The 23,206-nt window shown below is 48.8% G+C and overlaps 1 protein-coding gene across 2 annotated transcripts; it reads left to right on the forward strand.

The window, feature by feature from the left end:
* The first annotated feature begins 4,633 nt into the window (after positions 1 to 4,633).
* On the forward strand, positions 4,634 to 23,035 carry FHIP2B (FHF complex subunit HOOK interacting protein 2B). 2 transcript variants are annotated; one of them, XM_077262142.1, is made up of 17 exons: positions 4,634 to 4,825; positions 11,092 to 11,170; positions 11,606 to 11,814; positions 12,123 to 12,179; positions 13,938 to 14,060; positions 14,394 to 14,513; positions 16,578 to 16,780; positions 16,864 to 16,975; positions 17,366 to 17,442; positions 17,520 to 17,709; positions 18,189 to 18,349; positions 18,433 to 18,549; positions 18,873 to 18,951; positions 19,970 to 20,116; positions 21,249 to 21,389; positions 22,068 to 22,168; positions 22,451 to 23,035. In XM_077262142.1, the coding sequence occupies exons 1-17, from the start codon at positions 4,781 to 4,783 to the stop codon at positions 22,557 to 22,559; spliced, it is 2,070 nt and encodes a 689-aa protein (XP_077118257.1). In that variant the 5' UTR covers positions 4,634 to 4,780; the 3' UTR covers positions 22,560 to 23,035. The 2 variants fall into 2 exon arrangements, with proteins under 2 accessions (XP_077118257.1, XP_077118256.1); XM_077262141.1 differs by having other exon boundaries at positions 4,649 to 4,825; positions 12,123 to 12,227.
* The last annotated feature ends 171 nt before the right edge of the window (positions 23,036 to 23,206 follow it).

Consider the following 23,206-nt stretch of genomic DNA (forward strand, 5'->3'; position numbering starts at 1 on the left):
CGATCCTTGATGTCAATGATGAACGCTAAACTTGAGAACAGAAAGTGATGTCATCGGAGTAAACATTTTTTTTTTTTTACAAGCTTTCCCCTCTGCGGTCTCTGTTTCCAAGTTGGTTGGTGAAGACTAGCTGCTATGATGTCTTCTATACACAGCTATAAGTAGCATAAAGGAAATTATACAACAGTACTGAGCAGTGTAGATGTGAATCCATCTCTGGTGTGAGACTTGTTAGAAAGCTCAGCACGCTTCGATCTAAAAAGAATTATAGGAGATGTAACCTAAAACTGCTTGTATAAAGACCCACTAACGGCCCTTTTGAATTATCAGATTTTCAGCCCCTAAGTGTTGATCACCCTTACAGCATGTTAACTATCGCACATTGAATGGGCCACATAAACGATAACTGTGCTTTCAAGTGACTTTTCAGAATAAGCTGTTATTGGTCTGTACATGAGGGATTCCACTATTTATGACCATTGTATGACTGGTACCCTGCATTTTTTTTTACCAGTTTTCCCCTCTACAGCCACTGTCTCTGAATTGGTTGAAGACTAGCTGCTATGATACATCTCCCATACACAGCTCAGCACACAGATAGAAGCAGCATAAAATAAATTATACAGCAGTTTTGAGCAGTATAGATGTGAATCCAGCTCTGAAGTAAGAGACTTGTTAGAAAGCTCCTCGCGATCATTCTGTGTCTCTTTTTTTTTTTGCTCTATTCCACACTTCTTATCTAAAGAGAATAATGGAAGATGTAACCTGACACCTCACTGTGCTGGCAGTCAGTCTTGTTAGTTATTGGAAAAACGAACAGACGGATGACACATGGATGGAAAACACTGACACTGGTACCGTTTTTCACGTACTTGTGTTATCAGCCAGAATATAAGTACAGGTGCCAAGTGATACTGGGTGCATGGAGGATGTGGACACAGAAGATCATGACTCATGAGTGACCAGATTCTGAAAAAAAAAAAAAAATAAGAGGGAACAGCAAAAGTTAGATAAGTGAGGTGATAGGCTAGTCCACAGCGATGTGTTTCTAGATAATACTTAAAAATGAGGAGGCTAAGTATTTGTCAGATCATCCAGGGTAGTGCATTTCGGAAAATTGGCGCAGCACGAGAGAAGTCTTGGAGACAAAGTTTCAGGGTTTGGATTATGGAGGATGTTAGTCATAGATCAGTTGCAGAATGATGGGCACGAGTAGGGTGATAGAGTTGAGGGAGGAGATGTAGGGTGGTGCAGAACTGTGGAGAACTTTGTGGGTGAATCAATCATCTTGGCTTGCAAACTTTAAGAGATTGAACGACCATTGGTCGATTGTTTGCCCCGTACAGTTGGCCAAACCTTCCTTGTGTACACGGTAGCAGACAAATGATCATTTTCAGGACTGCAAAAATGACACCTCCATTGTCAATGGGACCCCTGGAGATAGCCAGCTGGTCTTCAGCACTCCCATTAAAGGTGTTGTCTGGTCTAAATAGACAAGTCTGTGTTTGCAGTCTTGCGAATCCTCACATCGCGCGCACTGCATGCTTTGAATATTCTCCGATGTCAGCTCTGAAACGGCGATCCCGTGACTACACGTATGTGAAATGCCTACTCCCTGCCACATTTATACTAGACTGGTTCCAGCCTCGCTCAATACATTGGCATTGAGCAAGGACACTAGTTGGATTGTGGCCGGGCGTATGCTTACATGACGGCCTTACCAGCACTGACACTGAGGAATATTCACAGAGCGCCGTGCACGATGTGAGGGTTCACAAGTCTGAAGTTACAGAGTAACTGGAGACTTGTTGTTTCAGACCAGATAACCCCTTAAAGCAATAGATTAGCTGGACTGCCTGACACATGCCGCCTAGTCCTGCACTGATAATCTCCTGCTCATAAAACACTGATTGTACTGAAAACAGGAACAAGCAGCTGAGCAAGTGACACATCGCTGGAATCAGGGTCTCTGACTACTACATTATTCTACTCTTAGATTAAATAGCAAAAACCTGCTGAAATATTTCCTTCACCGACCGACCTATTCATACACAAGTCTTGAATCAAAAGATAGCTGGAGCCAGTCCAGGTACCTGCTGCAGAAACAACCTAACTGCAACAAGTCTCCTGCGTGCGAGTACCCCTAGCTGTGATTTTATGAGAACTGCGCCCCCTGTGGTCTTAAGACGCTGCTAATCTGTGCAGTTTTGGTGCTTTTTTCCCTCTCGTCTTCTATATGGAGCCTAAAAAAGAACATGTAAAAAAAGCTGCAGATACTTTATTAATTGCAGGAGGAAAGCTTTTCTGTACTATAAAAACAAAGTAAAAACACAGCTTCAGATCTGTTCTAAAAACGCATCAAATAAGGGGGAGAAGATTGTTATTGTGCAGCTTGGTGCGGATCCTGCAGAAAACAAAAAACACCGTATTTCTGCTAGGTGTGAACACGACCTCACAGACACAAAAAAGCCGGATGTCGCATAGTGACGCTACATAAAGAGGAGATTGTTATGGCGGCTTCGACTGTGAATGAACAAAAAATAATCCACAGGTTCCAACTAGAGATGAGAAAGACGCACAGATGACGTCTCACCGGCCCTGGGTGACCAAAAGCCGCACCGGGGACAGCGGAAGGTTAGAGATCCGCGGCCGCCCGTCCAGCCACCAGATCTGACCTGCAGTCCCGGGAATCCATCCGCTCATCTCTAGTTCCAACCATCCCGGATACAGCGGACAGTCCCAGATTTGGGTCCACGCCGTGCAGAATGTCCCTCACTGCCAGCGCCCCTCTGACATCTCCTCCTGCCAGGGGAGAAAGAAATGGTAAATGGGCGAGGATTGGGGGAATAACCAAAATTTGCCACGGCACACTACGCGCATCATATGATCTGTCTCGCTTTCTGATCTTCAAAAGTTGGGAGGTAAGTTCCAATAGTGTGCCATAAAGCACGTCGTTTAGCGATTGTTTTTGGGAGTGAATATCGGAGCAATAGTTTTGTTTTCTACTGCAAAGAACGACATTCATACTCAGAAAACAAACTAAAGAAATCACATGATGCCCTATAGGCGTTATCATACCGAAATGAATGGGAAGCTCCTTGCAAGATTTATAGCATTATGTTGGTTTGGAACTTTGGTGCAGAATCCATGCCCAAATCCATGAAAAAAATAAATAAAAAAAATATTGCATGAACATATCCTTAGGGACGTTCTTTTTCAGGCTTTTTTTTTAGCTGATTTGCTCTTAAAAAACACTTGAAAGATTATATGAGGATCCAGGTGACTGCAGGTTAAGGTCCCCTGAACGGACTATAAAAAATAAAATATAAGAAATGTCTGTGGCGCTGATCCTGATGAAAGTGACTGAAGTATAAAGTAACTGATACACATGCGCTGTAGCCAACTAGAGTACACAGCAGTGTGCAAAATAAAACATCCAATAAGTTCTGTATTTCATCTACTTTATGGTTGAGGGCGCTAGTGTTATTTTTTAATTGGACTATGAAAAATATCAAAAATATTCAAAATATAAAAAAATAAATAAAATACCAACTTCCTTTTGTCCAAGTGTAAATAACAAAATTGCAGTTATAAAAAAATAAAATAAAAAAAAAGTGGAATAGAAGGTGGATATGTAGGTGTCCACAGAAGTTTGGGAAATGTGCAGCATAAAATCAGAGCTTCTCCCAGGCCGGCATCACCTGCACCGCTGCAGTGTGACCCCAATATCCGCCATGCTGCAATGTGACCCCACAATCTGCAACTGGGCAATGTGCACGAAAAAGGCCATTTCACTGTGATTTTCCTCCATTGCTGCTGTCACCCAACTTTCCCACACCCATATTGTGCCATAAATAAGATGCACAGACATGCGCAGCAGTGGGCACCCAACTTTCTCATGCCGCACACAGGTGGGCACCCAGCTCTCTCACACCGCACACCGGTGGGCACCCAGCTTTCTCAGACCTCATGCCAGTGGACACCCAGCTATCTCACACTGCTCGCCGGGGGTCACCCAGCTTTCTCAGACCTCATGCTAGTGGACACCCAGCTTTCTCAGACCACACGCCAATGGGCACCCAGCTTTCTCACACCACACGCTGGTGGGCATCCAGCTTTCTCACACCACACACCGGGGGGCACCCAGCTTCCTCACACCACACGCTGGTGGGCATCCAGCTTCCTCACACCACACGCTGGTGGGCACCCAGCTTCCTCACACCACACGCTGGTGGGCACCCAGCTTTCTCACACCACACACCGGGGGGCACCCAGCTTTCTCACACCACACACCGGGGGGCACCCAGCTTCCTCACACCACACGCTGGTGGGCATCCAGCTTCCTCACACCACACACCGGGGGGCACCCAGCTTTCTCACACCACACACCGGGGGGCACCCAGCTTTCTCACACCACACACCGGGGGGCACCCAGCTTCCTCACACCACACGCTGGTGGGCATCCAGCTTCCTCACACCACACACCGGGGGGCACCCAGCTTTCTCACACCACACACCGGGGGGCACCCAGCTTTCCCACTTTCCCCGATGCAGAAGAAAATGCCCTGTAAATGGTAACAAGCTGTCTACCAGCAGGCGGCCATTATCATCTGTACCGGGCGGGACTGAGGGCGGAGATAGGAGAGGGAGGGACGGGGAACTATCCAGGAAATCCCGGTGACCGGACTGGGCCTGACCGGGAGCAATGGCCGCCGTACTGGGAGCACTGGGGCCCAGCTGGGGGTGATGGCGCCCGGGAGATAAGTGAGGCCGCAGGACGATGTGGGGGCGGCTCGGGGCTCTCCTGCAACAGGTCGTGGAGCCGGTGAGTGGCGGCAATAACAATCCAGGCCGAGGCTTAGTGCGGCGCCGGGACCGGACATGTGACCCGTCCTGTGTGCTACGTCACAGCTCCGGTGCTGTTCGGTAATGCGAGGTCACGTGACGGCAGGACGTCCGCCGGCTGCTACGTGTCAGTGTGGGGGGAACTACAACTCCCACTGTGCGTGCGAGGAGACGAGGTCTGCAGTTATCTGCCCTCATATACAGTGCCAGTCACAGTGTGTGCCCTCATATACAGTGCCAGTCACAGTGTGTGCCCTCATATACAGTGCCAGTCACAGTGTGCGCCCTTTTATACAGTGCTAGACAGTGTGTGCCCTCATATACAGTGCCAGACACAGTGTGTGCCCTCATATACAGTGCCAGACACAGTGTGTGCCCTCATATACAGTGCCAGTCACAGTGTGCCCTCATATACAGTGCCAGTCACAGCGTGTGCCCTCATATACAGTGCCAGACACAGTGTGTGCCCTCATATACAGTGCCAGTCACAGTGTGTGCCCTCATATACAGTGCCAGTCACAGTGTGTGCCCTCATATACAGTGCCAGACAGTGTGTGCCCTCATATACAGTGCCAGACACAGTGTGTGCCCTCATATACAGTGCCAGTCACAGTGTGTGCCCTCATATACAGTGCCAGTCACAGTGTGTGCCCTCATATACAGTGCCAGACAGTGTGTGCCCTCATATACAGTGCCAGTCACAGTGTGTGCCCTCATATACAGTGCCAGTCACAGCGTGTGCCCTCATATACAGTGCCAGACACAGTGTGTGCCCTCATATACAGTGCCAGTCACAGTGTGTGCCCTCATATACAGTGCCAGTCACAGTGTGTGCCCTCATATACAGTGCCAGACAGTGTGTGCCCTCATATACAGTGCCAGACACAGTGTGTGCTCTCATATACAGTGCCAGTCACAGTGTGTGCCCTCATATACAGTGCCAGTCACAGTGTGTGCCCTCATATACAGTGCCAGTCACAGTGTGTGCCCTCATATACAGTGCCAGACACAGTGTGTGCCCTCATATACAGTGCCAGACACAGTGTGTGCCCTCATATACAGTGCCAGTCACAGTGTGTGCCCTCATATACAGTGCCAGACACAGTGTGTGCCCTCATATACAGTGCCAGTCACAGTGTGCCCTCATATACAGTGCCAGACACAGAGTGTGCCCTCATATACAGTGCGAGACACAGTGTGTGCCCTCATATACAGTGCCAGTCACAGTGTGCCCTCATATACAGTGCCAGACACAGTGTGTGCCCTCATATACAGTGCCAGTCAGTGTGCGCCCTCGTATACAGTGCCAGTCACAGTGTGTGCCCTCGTATACAGTGCCAGACACAGTGTGTGCCCTCATATACAGTGCCAGACACAGAGTGTGCCCTCATATACAGTGCCAGTCACAGAGTGTGCCCTCATATACAGTGCCAGACACAGTGTGTGCCCTCATATACAGTGCCAGTCACAGTGTGTGCCCTCATATACAGTGCCAGTCACAGTGTGCGCCCTCATATACAGTGCCAGACACAGTGTGCGCCCTCGTATACAGTGCCAGACACAGTGTGTGCCCTCGTATACAGTGCCAGACACAGTGTGCGCCCTCATATACAGTGCCAGACACAGTGTGTGCCCTCATATACAGTGCCAGACACAGTGTGTGCCCTCATATACAGTGCCAGACACAGTGTGTGCCCTCATATACAGTGCCAGTCACAGTGTGTGCCCTCATATACAGTGCCAGACACAGTGTGTGCCCTCATATACAGTGCCAGACACAGTGTGTGCCCTCATATACAGTGCCAGACACAGTGTGCGCCCTCATATACAGTGCCAGACAGTGTGTGCCCTCATATACAGTGCCAGACACAGTGTGTGCCCCTCCCTCATATACAGTGCCAGACATAGTGTGTGCCCTGCCCTCATATACAGTGCCAGACACAGTGTGTGCCCTCATATACAGTGCTAGACACAGTGTGTGCCCTCATATACAGTGCCAGATACAGTGTGTGCCCTCATATACAGTGCCAGTCACAGTGTGCCCTCATATACAGTGCCAGTCACAGTGTGCCCTCATATACAGTGCCAGACACAGTGTGTGCCCTCATATACAGTGCCAGTCACAGTGTGTGCCCTCATATACAGTGCCAGACACAGTGTGTGCCCTCATATACAGTGCCAGACACAGTGTGCGCCCTCATATACAGTGCCAGACACAGTGTGCGCCCTCATATACAGTGCCAGACACAGTGTGTGCCCTCATATACAGTGCCAGACACAGTGTGTGCCCCTCCCTCATATACAGTGCCAGACACAGTGTGTGCCCTCATATACAGTGCTAGACACAGTGTGTGCCCTCATATACAGTGCCAGACACAGTGTGCGCCCTCATATACAGTGCCAGACACAGTGTGTGCCCTCATATACAGTGCCAGACACAGTGTGTGCCCCTCCCTCATATACAGTGCCAGACACAGTGTGTGCCCTCATATACAGTGCCAGACACAGTGTGTGCCCTCATATACAGTGCCAGTCACAGTGTGCGCCCTTTTATACAGTGCTAGACAGTGTGTGCCCTCATATACAGTGCCAGTCACAGTGTGTGCCCTCATATACAGTGCCAGACAGTGTGTGCCCTCATATACAGTGCCAGTCAGTGTGTGCCCTCATATACAGTGCCAGACAGTGTGTGCCCTCATATACAGTGCCAGACACAGTGTGTGCCCTCATATACAGTGCCAGTCACAGTGTGTGCCCTCATATACAGTGCCAGTCACAGTGTGTGCCCTCATATACAGTGCCAGTCACAGTGTGTGCCCTCATATACAGTGCCAGACACAGTGTGTGCCCTCATATACAGTGCCAGACACAGTGTGTGCCCTCATATACAGTGCCAGTCACAGTGTGTGCCCTCATATACAGTGCCAGACACAGTGTGTGCCCTCATATACAGTGCCAGTCACAGTGTGCCCTCATATACAGTGCCAGACACAGAGTGTGCCCTCATATACAGTGCGAGACACAGTGTGTGCCCTCATATACAGTGCCAGTCACAGTGTGCCCTCATATACAGTGCCAGACACAGTGTGTGCCCTCATATACAGTGCCAGTCAGTGTGCGCCCTCGTATACAGTGCCAGTCACAGTGTGTGCCCTCGTATACAGTGCCAGACACAGTGTGTGCCCTCATATACAGTGCCAGACACAGAGTGTGCCCTCATATACAGTGCCAGTCACAGAGTGTGCCCTCATATACAGTGCCAGACACAGTGTGTGCCCTCATATACAGTGCCAGTCACAGTGTGTGCCCTCATATACAGTGCCAGTCACAGTGTGCGCCCTCATATACAGTGCCAGACACAGTGTGCGCCCTCGTATACAGTGCCAGACACAGTGTGTGCCCTCGTATACAGTGCCAGACACAGTGTGCGCCCTCATATACAGTGCCAGACACAGTGTGTGCCCTCATATACAGTGCCAGACACAGTGTGTGCCCTCATATACAGTGCCAGACACAGTGTGTGCCCTCATATACAGTGCCAGTCACAGTGTGTGCCCTCATATACAGTGCCAGACACAGTGTGTGCCCTCATATACAGTGCCAGACACAGTGTGTGCCCTCATATACAGTGCCAGACACAGTGTGCGCCCTCATATACAGTGCCAGACAGTGTGTGCCCTCATATACAGTGCCAGACACAGTGTGTGCCCCTCCCTCATATACAGTGCCAGACATAGTGTGTGCCCTGCCCTCATATACAGTGCCAGACACAGTGTGTGCCCTCATATACAGTGCTAGACACAGTGTGTGCCCTCATATACAGTGCCAGATACAGTGTGTGCCCTCATATACAGTGCCAGTCACAGTGTGCCCTCATATACAGTGCCAGTCACAGTGTGCCCTCATATACAGTGCCAGACACAGTGTGTGCCCTCATATACAGTGCCAGTCACAGTGTGTGCCCTCATATACAGTGCCAGACACAGTGTGTGCCCTCATATACAGTGCCAGACACAGTGTGCGCCCTCATATACAGTGCCAGACACAGTGTGCGCCCTCATATACAGTGCCAGACACAGTGTGTGCCCTCATATACAGTGCCAGACACAGTGTGTGCCCCTCCCTCATATACAGTGCCAGACACAGTGTGTGCCCTCATATACAGTGCTAGACACAGTGTGTGCCCTCATATACAGTGCCAGACACAGTGTGCGCCCTCATATACAGTGCCAGACACAGTGTGTGCCCTCATATACAGTGCCAGACACAGTGTGTGCCCCTCCCTCATATACAGTGCCAGACACAGTGTGTGCCCTCATATACAGTGCCAGACACAGTGTGTGCCCTCATATACAGTGCCAGACACAGTGTGTGCCCCTCCCTCATATACAGTGCCAGACACAGTGTGTGCCCTCATATACAGTGCTAGACACAGTGTGTGCCCTCATATACAGTGCCAGTCACAGTGTGTCCTCATATACATTGCCAGACACAGTGTGTGCCTTCATATACAGTGCCAGACACAGTGTGTGCCCTCATATACAGTGCCAGTCACAGTGTGTGCCCTCATATACAGTGCCAGTCACAGTGTGTGCCCTCATATACAGTGCCAGTCACAGTGTGTGCCCTCATATACAGTGCCAGTCACAGTGTGCCCTCATATACAGTGCCAGACACAGTGTGTGCCCTCATATACAGTGCCAGACACAGTGTGTGCCCTGCCCTCATATACAGTGCCAGACACAGTGTGTGCCCTCGTATACAGTGCCAGTCACAGTGTGCCCTCATATACATTGCCAGACACAGTGTGTGCCTTCATATACAGTGCCAGACACAGTGTGTGCCCTCATACAGTGCCAGACACAGTGTGTGCCCTCATATACAGTGCCAGACACAGTGTGTGCCCTCATATACAGTGCCAGTCACAGTGTGTGCCCTCATATACAGTGCCAGTCACAGTGTGTGCCCTCATATACAGTGCCAGACACAGTGTGCCCTCATATACAGTGCTAGACACAGTGTGTGCCCTCATATACAGTGCCAGTCACAGTGTGTGCCCTCATATACAGTGCCAGACACAGTGTGTGCCCTCATATACAGTGCCAGACAGTGTGTGCCCTCATACAGTGCCAGTCACAGTGTGTGCCCTCATATACAGTGCCAGACACAGTGTGTGCCCTCATATACAGTGCCAGACACAGTGTGTGCCCTCATATACAGTGCCAGTCACAGTGTGTGCCCTCATATACAGTGCCAGTCAAAGTGTGTGCCCTCATATACAGTGCCAGTCACAGTGTGTGCCCTCATATACAGTGCCAGACACAGTGTGTGCCCTCATATACAGTGCCAGACACAGTGTGTGCCCTCATATACAGTGCGAGACACAGTGTGTGCCCTCATATACAGTGCGAGACACAGTGTGTGCCCTCATATACAGTGCCAGACACAGTGTGTGCCCTCATATACAGCGCCAGACACAGTGTGTGCCCTCATATACAGTGCCAGTCACAGTGTGTGCCCTCATATACAGTGCCAGACACAGTGTGTGCCTTCATATACAGTGCCAGACACAGTGTGTGCCCTCATATACAGTGCCAGACACAGTGTGTGCCCTCATATACAGTGCCAGTCACAGTGTGTGCCCTCATATACAGTGCCAGACACAGTGTGTGCCCTCATATACAGCGCCAGACACAGTGTGTGCCCTCATATACAGTGCCAGACACAGTGTGTGCCCTCATATACAGCGCCAGACACAGTGTGTGCCCTCATATACAGTGCCAGTCACAGTGTGTGCCCTCATATACAGTGCCAGACACAGTGTGTGCCCTCATATACAGCGCCAGACACAGTGTGTGCCCTCATATACAGTGCCAGACACAGTGTGTGCCCTCATATACAGCGCCAGACACAGTGTGTGCCCTCATATACAGTGCCAGTCACAGTGTGTGCCCTCATATACAGTGCCAGACACAGTGTGCCCTCATATACAGTGCCAGACACAGTGTGTAATGTGCAGTGTTCCTTACTTGGGGCTCAGGAATCTAGTGAACAGTTGGGTCACTGTACATCTGTGGGGTCAGCTGGCATTTAAAGGGGCACCACCTTTGCTATTTGAGCAGTGCTGTGTCCCCTTTATTCAGTGGATCGGGGGGTACCAGAGGCCGGACCCCCAGCATCTCCTCCTGCATGAGTAATGTATATAATCTGCAGCACAGGTTCACGTCACTGTCTTGTGTCTTCCAGCGGGAGGCGGCGCAGGATCTGCTGCAGTCCTTCATCCAGCACTGGAAGGGTGTGACCCAGTACTACCTGGAGACCACTGGTGAGTGCGCGGCCCCTCTGCACACGCTGTGCGCGGCCCCTCCGCACGCTGTGCCCTGTCTCTGTGCTTTCACAATGGGGGGGGACATTTACTATTGTGGTTGCAGCAGTTTATTTATTTTTTTTCTGTGCACTTCAGAGAAGTGTTTGCAGTGATCAGTGGGGGTCTCGGACCCTGATTCCCCCCAATCAGCAGCACTTTGCGGACCCTCCCGCACGCTGTGCACACTTACAATTTGAGTAAATTTGTGCTGGTATGTCACGTCCCGTGTCTTTGCGTTGCTCTCTGATGGTCGCGTTTCACGCCGGGATCATACATGTAATAACGGAAGGCATGATGCCTGTGTGCACAGAGTCCTACGCTTCTGACTGCGCTGCGTTCATCAGGATAACTACACCCAGCACCCACATTACATAGTGTACACTTTCTCTGCAGATGAGTCCTGTCCAGCACGTAACACGGAAATCCCCTGGCGGCTCCGACAGCTTTTGGACATCCTTGTATATGAGGAAAATGAATCTGGGAAAGGAGAGAACCCGGAGGATGGAACCGGTAGCGGACCTGGCAACCATACGGGCCCCTGCATGGAGTATCTCCTGCAGCACAAGATCCTGGAGACGCTCTGCACCCTGGCCAAGGCCGAGGTACTAACACGTCAGTGTGCCGGCTCCTCCATATACAGCGTCTGATGGGCGTGACACCAGTTATTACTGATTGCGGAGGGTAAAATGCCGGGGACCAGAAGTCCTTGTTCTGCGTCTGTGTGATGGAATGTGCACACTCACTGATTTTTTTTTTTATTCATTTTTTTTATCTGATCCACCACTCGGGTCCTGTGATCCACATCCGCCACAATGTCCCCGGCTCCCGGCGGTGGTGACAGCGGTAATCTTATATAAATACATGGACACATGCTTGTCGTAACGTTGCGTTATCTTTTTCTTACCCGCAGTACCCCCCCGGGATGAGACAGCAAGTTCTTGTGTTCTTCAGTCGCCTCCTGACCAAGGTGCAGCGCCCCCTGCTGCACTATATTAATGTTCACCGACCTGTGCAAGTATGTTTTACCTGGTTGTGTACTGGGCTGTAGGACATTCAGCTGCTGGGGCTCATAGCCAGTGTTAAAGCTCCTCGTCCATCAGACGCCAGATAGCGAAGTGTGATCCGTCACTGCACATCACACATTTCCTCCAGAGTCCAGTGGTGGCGGCTTTACACCACTTAATCCGATGGTCGGCATTGTGCTTGGTGATGTGCGGCTGCTCGGCCTAGAAGCTCCCGGCTGGGGAGCAGTGTTTGTGTCGGTATTAATACCAGAGGTCTGGATTCTGCAGTTATGGAGTCAGAAGAGCGTTGGTGACTTTTCTGCCCTCAGCACTCGGCCCCCCACTCTGCAACATGGTCTCCACTTCGTGGCTGAGTTGCTGCAGTTCCTACCACTTCTCAATAATATCACTCACAGCTGATGGGGAAGATTTAGGAGGAAGAAATGTCATGAGCGCACTTGTTACAGCAGTGGCTCCTATTACAGGACTGCGCTGGTATCAGGGAGCTCATTATCCCCGGCCGTTCTGTCACATGGTAGTAATGGCAGATGGCATGGTGGGGGGCCGGATGTTATACACCGGCGGAGAGGGGGCCAGATGTTATACTCTGGGGGGGTGAGGGGTCGGATGGTATACACCAAGAGGGGGTGAGGGGCCAGATGTTATACACCAAGAGGGGGGTGAGGGGTCGGATGGTATACACCAAGAGGGGGTGAGGGGCCAGATGTTATACACCAAGAGGGGGGCGAGGGGCCGGATGGTATACACCAAGAGGGGGGCGAGGGGCCGGATGGTATACACCAAGAGGGGGGCGAGGGGCCGGATGGTATGCACCAAGAGAGGGGGTGAGGGGCCGGATGGTATACACCAAGAGGGGGTGAGGGGCCAGATGGTATACACCAAGAGGGGGGCGAGGGGCCGGATGGTATACACCAAGAGGGGGGCGAGGGGCCGGATGGTATACACCAAGAGGGGGGGCGAGGGGCCGGATGGTATACACCAAGAGGGGGTGAGGGGCCAGATGGTATACACCAAGAGGGGGGCGAGGGGCCGGATGGTATACACCAAGAGAGGGGGTGAGGGGCCGGATGGTATACACCAAGAGGGGGGCGAGGGGCCGGATGGTATACACCAAGAGGGGGGGCGAGGGGCCGGATGGTATACACCAAGAGGGGGTGAGGGGCCAGATGGTATACACCAAGAGGGGGGCGAGGGGCCGGATGGTATACACCAAGAGAGGGGGTGAGGGGCCGGATGGTATACACCAAGAGGGGGGCGAGGGGCCGGATGGTATACACCAAGAGGGGGGCGAGGGGTCGGATGGTATACACCAAGAGAGGGGGTGAGGGGCCAGATGGTATACACCAAGAGAGGGGCGAGGGGCCGGATGGTACACACCAAGAGAGGGGGTGAGGGGCCGGATGGTATACACCAAGAGGGGGGCGAGGGGTCGGATGGTATACACCAAGAGGGGGGCGAGGGGTCGGATGGTATACACCAAGAGGGGGCGAGGGGCCGGATGTTGTACACTTGGGGCAAGGGGCCGGATGTTATACACCAAGAGGGGGGCGAGGGGCTGATGTTATCCATGGGGGGGCAATGGGACTGAATGAAAACCTGTATTTATTGATAAAGATGTGTCCCCATCCATATTCCTGTGCGCTCCCATTTACGGCTTGGTTTTGGGGGCTCCTATATGACTGTTCTCTTTCTCTTCACAGAAGCTGATTGCTCTGGGGGGAGATACTGTGGGGGTCACTGCCCATAGGGAAGAGCTGCAATTCCTTATTTCCATCTGCAGTAAGCTGGAGAAGGACCCGTCCCTCCTGTGCCACGTCTTGGAGGTATCCTCAGGCCCAGTGTTACCTCTGCGGAGACCCTCTAGGGGTTTGGTGTTGATGACCTGTCGTTAGGATAGGCCACTAATATCAGATGGTGAGGAGTGGGCTCCCTGCACCCCCACAGTGAGCTGACTGAGGGGCCATCGTCTTCATAGTTTACCAGGCGCTGTACACACCGCGGTGCCTGGTACTGCAGCCTACTGGAAAGCCATAGCCCACCGAATCTGCTGATCGGGGGTGCTGGGAGCTGGACTCCCTCTTCTATCATGCATGGAGCGGAGTATGGGTCTGGATGTGTCTCCGCAGTAATCGGGTCTGTGATTCTGTATGTTACAGAGTGAGAACGTGAAGGCGGCCATGTCTGCGGCACACGGGGAGGAAGGGGCAGCCGGATCCAGCACACAGAAGCCTAAGCAGTCCCTGTTCAAGGCTCTGCTGCGACTGTGCCTGTGCCAGGTAATGCTCCACACATGGACATGCGGGTACTGATGTGTCACCATTGCATCTGGGGGTCTTCTGAAGACCCCTGTCATTGGCATCATGGTACACCTATGTATCTCGGCCACAGGCTGGGCTTCAGAGCAGATCGTCGTTGTAATTAAAAAATGTTTATACAAAAAAAACAACACAAAAACCTAAAAACTCAAATCACCCCCAAGGTTCTCCATCAAGAAATAAAAAAATAAATAAACATATTTGACATCGGCGAACAAACTAGTAAACATCAAAAAGAAAAACGGTCAAAACTGTGCGCATACCCTAACATTATCACTGAAAACATCAACTCGCCATGTAAAAAGCAAGCCCCGCACCGCCCCATCCGCGGAACCAGTAAAGAGGCACAATCTCAGAAAATAGACACAAAACTACCGTATTTTTTATTTTATAAATTCTGAATTTCTTTAGCAATAAAATATAAAATCCACTTTACACCGAGCGCTGTAAAAACAAAACCCTAAAAACAATGGAGGAATTGCTTTTTTTTACTGTTTTACCCACCTTGGAATTTTTTTTTGTCAGATTTTTCAGTACATTATACAGTAAAGTACACGGTGCATGTAACTACTACAACTCACACCACAGAAAACAAGCACCGTAAAAAATACAAGTTATGACTATTTTAAAAACGGGAGAAAATGCCAAAGGTGCCTTGGTGCACGTGTGCAGTAACTTGTCTTGGTTTGTTTTTTTCATTAAAGGGGTTGCCCGGCCTTGGGATGCAAGTCCGCAGTCTCACTATGTGACTGCAGACTTGTGAATCCTCGCACTGCGCTCAGTGAGGATTCTCTAGTGATCTTAAGTATATGGTTTGCATACTTCCGGCCATATTCCAACTAGACGTGTCCAGCCTCACTCAATTCATATAGATTGAGCACCTCTAGTCGGTATGTGACCCACATAAATGGAAGTATACAGTTTCTTCTGGCCACGTTCCGACTAGACGTGTCTAGCCTCACTCAATTCACTTACATTGAGCACCTCTAGTCGGTATGTGACCCACATAAATGAAAGTATACAGTTTCTTCCTGCAAATTCCAATTAGACGTGTCCAGCCTCACTCAATTCACGTACATTGAGCACGTCTAGTCGGCATGTGACCCACATAAATGGAAGTATACAGTTTCTTCCAGCTACATTCCGACTAGACGTGTTTAGCCTCACTCAATTCACTTACATTGAGCACCTCTAGTCGGTATGTGACCCACATAAATAGAAGTATACAGTTTCTACCAGCCACATTGCGACTAGATATGTCTAGCCTCACTCAATTCACTTACATTGAGCACCTCTAGTCGGCATGTGACCCACATAAATGGAAGTATACAGTTTCTTCCAGCCACATTCCGACTAGACGTGTTTAGCCTCACTCAATTCACTTACATTGAGCACCTCTAGTCGTTATGTGACCCACATAAATGGAAGTATACAGTTTCTTCTGGCCACATTCCGACTAGACGTGTCTAGCCTCACTCAATTCACTTACATTGAGCACGTCTAGTCGGCATGTCACCCACATAAATGGAAGTATACAGTTTCTTCTGGCCACATTCCGACTAGACGTGTCTAGCCTCACTCAATTCACTTACATTGAGCACGTCTAGTCAGTATGTGACCCAAATGAATGCAAGTATACTGTTTGCATACTTCCGGCAACATTCTCACAAGACGTGTCCAGCCTTATTCAATTAACTTACATTGAGCACGTCTAGTCTGCATGTGACCCACATAAATGCAAGTCGAGAACTTGCTGTCGCGCGTCGCAGTGCAGGTGACGTGAGGATTCGCAAGTCTGCAGTCACATAGAGGGGTGCTGGAGGTTATACGAGCAGCCATGGGTGCAGGCTGGGTGCTGAGGATAGAAAGCCAAATGGTTCTCCAGGAAGACATGGTAGAAAGATAACGAGAAATGAGGGCAAGGATCCATTTTCTGGGGGTGCAGACAATGCAGCGTGTACTGAGGATATGTCATGGGTGGACGGTTTTGTGGCATCTGTAATGTGACGACTTGTTGTCTTGCAGTCACAGACAGGCCGGCTGGCAGTGCGGGCCAGGGAGGCGCTCCTCGGGGTCCTGCGCGCAGCCCAGCAGGAGGGTCCGGCACGTCTCATTGCTCAGAGTGACCTGAGCCAGCAGGTGGTCCAACGACTGTGCGAGCTGCACCACCAGATCCCCCTGGGCACCCACCCGTGTGACATTACAGCCACGGATGGCACAGACTGGAGGTCAGTACTGCCCCTACATACACAATCTGGGTGGTCCTGTCTGCCAGTCAGGTGGTCCTAACACTACTGCCTTCGGCTTGCAGGACTGAGGTCGGCACTGAAGAATACAATGCCCTGTCCCCCGAAGCGTCGGCCATAAGGAGGTTCCTGTACTGGGTGGAATACTGTAATTGCCTCTTAAAGGAGTCCCATGAGGTAAGCTCGTTCCACAAACTGGTCACATTCCCCTTTCTTAAAGGGGTTGTCTTATCTTTGTTTTGTTTTTTCACTTAAATGCATGAATTTGGGGCTAAAAAAAAAATAATTTTTGCCAAATCGGTTTGCACTATTTGGCTTTTACCGGCTCTTTGTTTCTCTTCACCTTTGCTGTGGTCATAAGTCAGATGAGAGGCGCTCACTGATGGATCCTCAGTCATCTCATTCTGCAGCCTGCCATAGAGGCTATAGAGGGCAAACGGTGCAGCATTTGTAACCAAACCCAATTGCAAATATTATTTTTATCCCACAATTAATGCATTTAAGTAAAAAAAATAAAATAAAAAGTGGCCCACCCCCTTATTCCTGACCACTGTTCTCTACCCGTAGGTGATCTCTGCGACAATGGCGGATTCCATAACGGAACATTATCTGCGAGCGATTCTACAAGAGGAGCTCCTCCATGTGTGAGTGTCTATGTATGGCCCCATAGCGAGTCCGCCACTACCGCAGCGTTGCCATGACTGATGCGTTTCCTTCCCAGGTCAGAGCTCAGCATCCTGCGCAGCACTGCTCTGCTCTCCGCCATGCTGCAGCGCCTTAACCCTTCACCACTAACCCAAAGACTTGTCAGATTCCTGCTGGGAGAAGACAGAGGCCCAGAGAAGAGGAGCGACAGTCCGCCCCATCTGCGGGCCCAGCTCATCCAGAGGTGCAACCACCTGTCCGACGAGGTACCACGTCCGGCCGTCCGGCCTGTACAGACACAGATGACTATGCTGTGTATCCGCAGATCAGTGCTGGGAGACACAGGGGGCGCTCTCCTCCACGTCACGTATATTGCTTATCAATCACCTCTTCCACTGGGAAGTGATTGTTTCCGGTTGCTCGGTAGACGCCAAGAATGGGGTCCGACTTAAAAGAAAGATCCCCCCCATACATTAATTCTCAGGATCAGTGCGAGTCCCCAATTTGTGGACCTCCACTGATATCCTAGCCATTCATTTTTACGTTGGGCGTACCCCTCTAGCAATTTATGTTCTATAAAGTCATTTTCTAATAAGGAATTATCTGGGAAACGTAGTGTTAAAAAGTGGGAAACTTGTGCAATCCGCACATCGTAAGCTAGGATGAAGGTGCAGCGGGTGAGCGGCGGCGGCGCGCGTTTCGCCATTGGCTGAATGGGACATTTTCTGGTTTCACGTTTGCTTAGATCAGTCTGACGACGTTGCGACTCTTCGAGGACATTCTTCAGTTCCCGGAGGAGATCTGTATGTACAGCCTGGTGCTGCGTAACCTGGAGTCAAGGGGCTACCTGTCCGCTGGCCACGAGGAGAGCCGAGCACAAGACGGGGAAGCCTTTGAGAGCACAGAGTGAGTGGTGGTGTTCATTACTGAAAACCATTTGTCTGGGTAGATGAAATAATAACGTCCCATGTCATTCTGATCATGGATAGTGAGCTGGAAGAAGACCCCTACTTCATGGATGGCTTTCCAGATACAGGCCTGAGAAGCCATGGTGGACACCAAGATGGAGGTACAGGATCTACAGGAACGGAGCAAAGCGTCAGAAGGTGAGGATAGCGGAAGGGTGGCGATGGGTGGACAGGGTAGGGTGGGCATCAGTTCATGACCCGTTGTCCTGGGTGGGCATAAGTACATGACCCGTGGTCCTGGGTGGGCATCTGTTCATGACCCATGGTCCTCGGTGGGCATAAGTACATGACCCGTTGTCCTGGGTGGGCATCAGTACATGACCCGTTGTCCTGGGTGGGCATCAGTACATGACCTGTGGACCTGAGTGGTCATCAGTCCATTACCTTTGGTCCTGGGTGGCCATCAATACATGACCCGTGGTCCTGGGTGGGTACATTGAATTTGCACTTGTATTTTCCAGCTTCCTGTCGCTTGTTCCGGAGGAGATGAAATCTTCGGACTCGGGGTTTGACACTTACCTGCAGGACGCTCTTGTACAGGTGCGATGTCTCTTTACTGTATCATAATTTCTGACAAGTTTTCGGCAAGGAAGAACGGCTTCTAAACATTTTCTTTTGCCAATATTAAAATGTAAACTTTTCTTTTTTTCTTTTTTTATGACCACAAAGAACCAATAAAAGCATTTTAAATTGTGTTCCTCTTAACGTGGCAATTAGTTTAATATAGTGGATGTGTTTTCTTTTTTTCAATGGGGGGCTAGAAAGTGATTGTCCCTCTTTTTTTTAATTTTGTGTTTTATTTATGCTTTTCTTTTCGATTTTATTTTTACTTTTTTTTTTATTTTATTTATACCACACACTGTGCCCCCCATAAGGTCTGAAAAAACCTTTTTGGTATGGGTGGGGTAACGTAACATATTGATCTTTTTTTCTTTTTTTTTTTGCTGATTTCCCCTGTAACTGGGGATAGTATATTAACCCTCCAGTTCCAGCCTCCGAGTTTCACTGGGTTTTCCTAACGTGTCTTCGCTGACCGCTTTGCTGTAGTTTTTTTGTGGCCGTTCCACTACTGAAGTCTTTTCACTTCAATTTACACCATAGTGGTGAGTGGCTTTTTCGAGAAGCCGCCCAAAGAATGAACATTTCCTTTCTGAACCCTGAAGTGGTTACAAGATGTGACATAAGATGGAACATGTGCACAGCAGTGTCATTTTGGTATTGCTGTGCACAATGTTCGTTTCTTTCAACACTTTTTCAGATGGTTTCCAGGCGTAAAAGACATTATGTGCACCTAGTTTTACAGGGGAAATTCAGCATACAACCTGCTATTTTCCTACACCTTGATATTTTGTGATCACTGGGTCCAGAGAAGGAAGCACTGTCAGTGCTTCCAAATCAGTATAAACAAGCACTTGTTCAGCACTGTGTATACAGAGATGGAAAAAGTAAACGTAGTAATAAATTGTCTCTTCTTTCTGGGAAGTCTGTCTGTGTCTATCAGCCGACTTCCTGCACTCACAGCTGCACGATCTTGTGTAACTCTCCGTTGCTCCCACAGTACCGAAGCTGCTGCCAGCACGCGTCATCTTGGGGATGGCCGGTATCACCACAGCCACTCAGTGCAGGTCACCCAGGACAGGACGAATTCTACGAGGGTCTGTTCCTTCAGGTTCTACTTGACCGTTTGGGGAGTCTCCTGGACCAGGTAACGCCACCATTACGTGTATTTCATATGTAGGTTTCTAATCAACAGACATCGTAGGCGAAAGTGAAAATCAGTCAGTCTCCAAAAAAAAAAAAATGTTGAAAATTCAATACATTTATCAGGATAATCTTCAATATTTCAGAAAAAAACATTTACGGTATTTTTTACTACTGCATTATACCTATTAGATTTTTTTTGCTGCTTTTCCGTACACTGATTTATCCCCTTCCTACTGCGTCCAATTTTAGGTTTCTTTCCCGCCTTTTACTTCCAAGTTCCAGAAATTTTTATTTTTTTGTTGACATACGTTGAGTTTTTTTTTTTTTTTTTTCATACAAGTTATCATTTTTAAAGACCTCATTCGTTTTGCTATTTAATATTTTGAAAAACTGTAAAAGAAAAATTCCAAGTGCCGTGAACTCCCAATTCCGCCATTGTTTTTTGGGCTTTGTTTTTTACCGCAATCATTATACACTAAACATGATCTGAGAATATGGTTCCCTGCTTCAGTACGATTACGGCCATACCAAACGTGTATATATAGGTTTTTATTATTATTTTAGTGGTGAAAAAACTCTGAAATTTGTAAAAAAATAAAAAAATAATAAGTCTGAGACCCATAACTTTTTGATGGAGCCATGTGAGGGCTTGTTATTTGCGTGGCAAGCTGATCTTTTTATTTATACCATTCTGGGTTAGATACAATGTTTTAATAACTCATTGCTTTTTTTTCTGTGGAGATCAGGCAATTTAAAAAAAAACAAAACAGCAATTCTGGCGTTTTTTTATTTTTTGCTTTGTGGGATTAAATTAATTTATATTTTGATGAATCCGGCTTTTACTGATATAGAATAGAATATATCAAATTTTTATTGCGGGAAAAGGGAGGTGATTTGAATGTTGACTTTTTTTTCTTCTCTTTTTTTGTGTATGTGTGTGTATATATATATATATATATATATATATATATATATATATATATATATATATATATATATATATTAAAAGCAAATATTTTTTTTCTTTTTTTTCCCTTTAAACATTCCTTATTTTTTTCAGCCCCTTTTTGGAGTAAATTCATGTCACGATACCAGGAATGTAACCCGCCCTGCGCCAATCTTCTGTCTTTCAGCCATATGAAGTGAATCTCCAGGTCACCTCCCTGCTCACCCGCATCGCCCTCTTCCCTCATCCACACATCCAGGAATATCTTCTCAATCCGTACATCACCCTGACCCCCGGAGCGCGGACCCTCTTCTCTGCGCTTGTACGGGTGAGTATCCGGGAACAAGCTGCTATCACATTTTTTAAAATAAAAAAAAAAAAGACGAAAAGACATAAAAAGGGTCCATGAATTTAAGAAAAGACATCTTTGGATCTTTTTTTTTTTTTGTAAATTTATTTATATGCTTAAATATATAGTATTATTTCAATTGAGCTTTCTTAGAAATATGGCAGTGTTCTGCTTTTATAGGCTTTTTGCTTCCCTAAACATTGAATGAGTTAACTGAGAATCCTTCAGTGAGCTTGTACGTAATTTAGCGGTCTTTTTTCTTTTTCCCCCGAATTCTTCTCAGCTGATTTACGAGCACAGATCGCATCAAAGCTGAGCGACGTGCCGTGTTACAAACTCCTTGCCAGAATGTGCTCCCTGCCGGGTTCTCAGTTAACTCATTCTGCAGCCAGCAATGTGCAGGGAAACAAGAGCCGAACGGTGCAAAATTATTAAGGAAACCCAATTGCAAAAATTCTTTTTCTACCAAAATGCATTCAGAAAAGTAAAAGAAAACCAGAATTTGACCCTTTCTTTCCCCCCCAGCGCTGTATCCGCCTCTATGGAAACGTTCCTAGCACCACATTATTATAGACCCCCACGTGATCAGTTCTGTGCTTGTTCCCTCAGTGACGGTCGCCCCTTTTCTTTGATTTTTGGCTATGTCCTTACCTGTAGGTGGTCGCGGACCTCGCTCAGCGATCACAGCGACTGTCTGATTTCCAGGAGATGCTGCTTCTGGTCAGAAGACAATTGACGGGGGAAACTCCTGCCGAGCCGTGAGTACATCATCTTCCTCCATGGCGTATGCCATCATTTAGGATTGCACTGCTCTCCATTGCCCTCAGTGACGCTCTGCCTTGGACAAGGATGGGACGGAATAAATCTTTAGTGTCTTAAAGGGGTTGTCCCTGAAATAGCGCCACCCTTGTCCACAGGCTGTCACTGGTATTGCACTTTATTTATTGCTTAGCTGCAATCCCAGTGTTTTTCATAAATCCGCGCCTATATAGAAGGCCGGCCATGTATATGTCATCAATCTGGACTATTTCTCCCCGCAGGTTGGGCCATGAAACTCTGTGTAAAGGCGTGGTAGTCCTGGAGGAGTTCTGCAAGGAGCTGGCGGCGGCCGCCTGCGTCACCCACCAGCCTCTCGGCATCCGACCCTAACGACACATGGAAAAAGCCGTGAATCCAAGTGCAATAGCGCGAACGCCTCCTTTGTGGGGGCTCGTCTTTCTTCTTTTTTTTAACCGATTGGTGCCTTATTTCCGGAACTCGGAGGAGCTGCGCCTCTTCTAGTTTGTTTGCAGCAGTCTGATCACTTTATGGCCTTTTCCTAATAATAGGGTCCACGTCTCTTCTGCCCCCTGGTGGCTGCTCCGGTAGGTGCCGCAGAGTCTTTGGTTCTCAGGATCACCCCCCGGTGTTGTGTGTTGCAGTGTTTTTTGGGTGGGCTGTTTATCAGTCGCCAACAATCAGTTTGGACATTTTTGCTTTCGGAGGTACCGCGCTCTTTTAACCCCGTCCGTCCTTCCTTCGAGCCCCTCTTTGCTCCATGTACATAAATGTGTTTATGAGGATTTTCTTTCTCCAGCCGTCGTCTGACATGGAAATAAAAACAGATTCCTAATTATCAATTATTATCGGCAGCTTCTATTTGTTATTTATGGGGCAAGTGAGTCGAATTGGTGGAGCCAGAAAACATCCGAAATCTATGAGCGCCACGTTGGATAATGGGGGGCTGTAAAGACAAATACTGTCCCGTGTCGCCCCCTAGTGACCACTATTAGGCTCTGCTTTCTGTCGTGTTTCCA

This window comes from Ranitomeya variabilis, chromosome 5 (assembly GCF_051348905.1).
Source record: "Ranitomeya variabilis isolate aRanVar5 chromosome 5, aRanVar5.hap1, whole genome shotgun sequence".
Classification (NCBI taxonomy): domain Eukaryota; kingdom Metazoa; phylum Chordata; class Amphibia; order Anura; family Dendrobatidae; genus Ranitomeya; species Ranitomeya variabilis.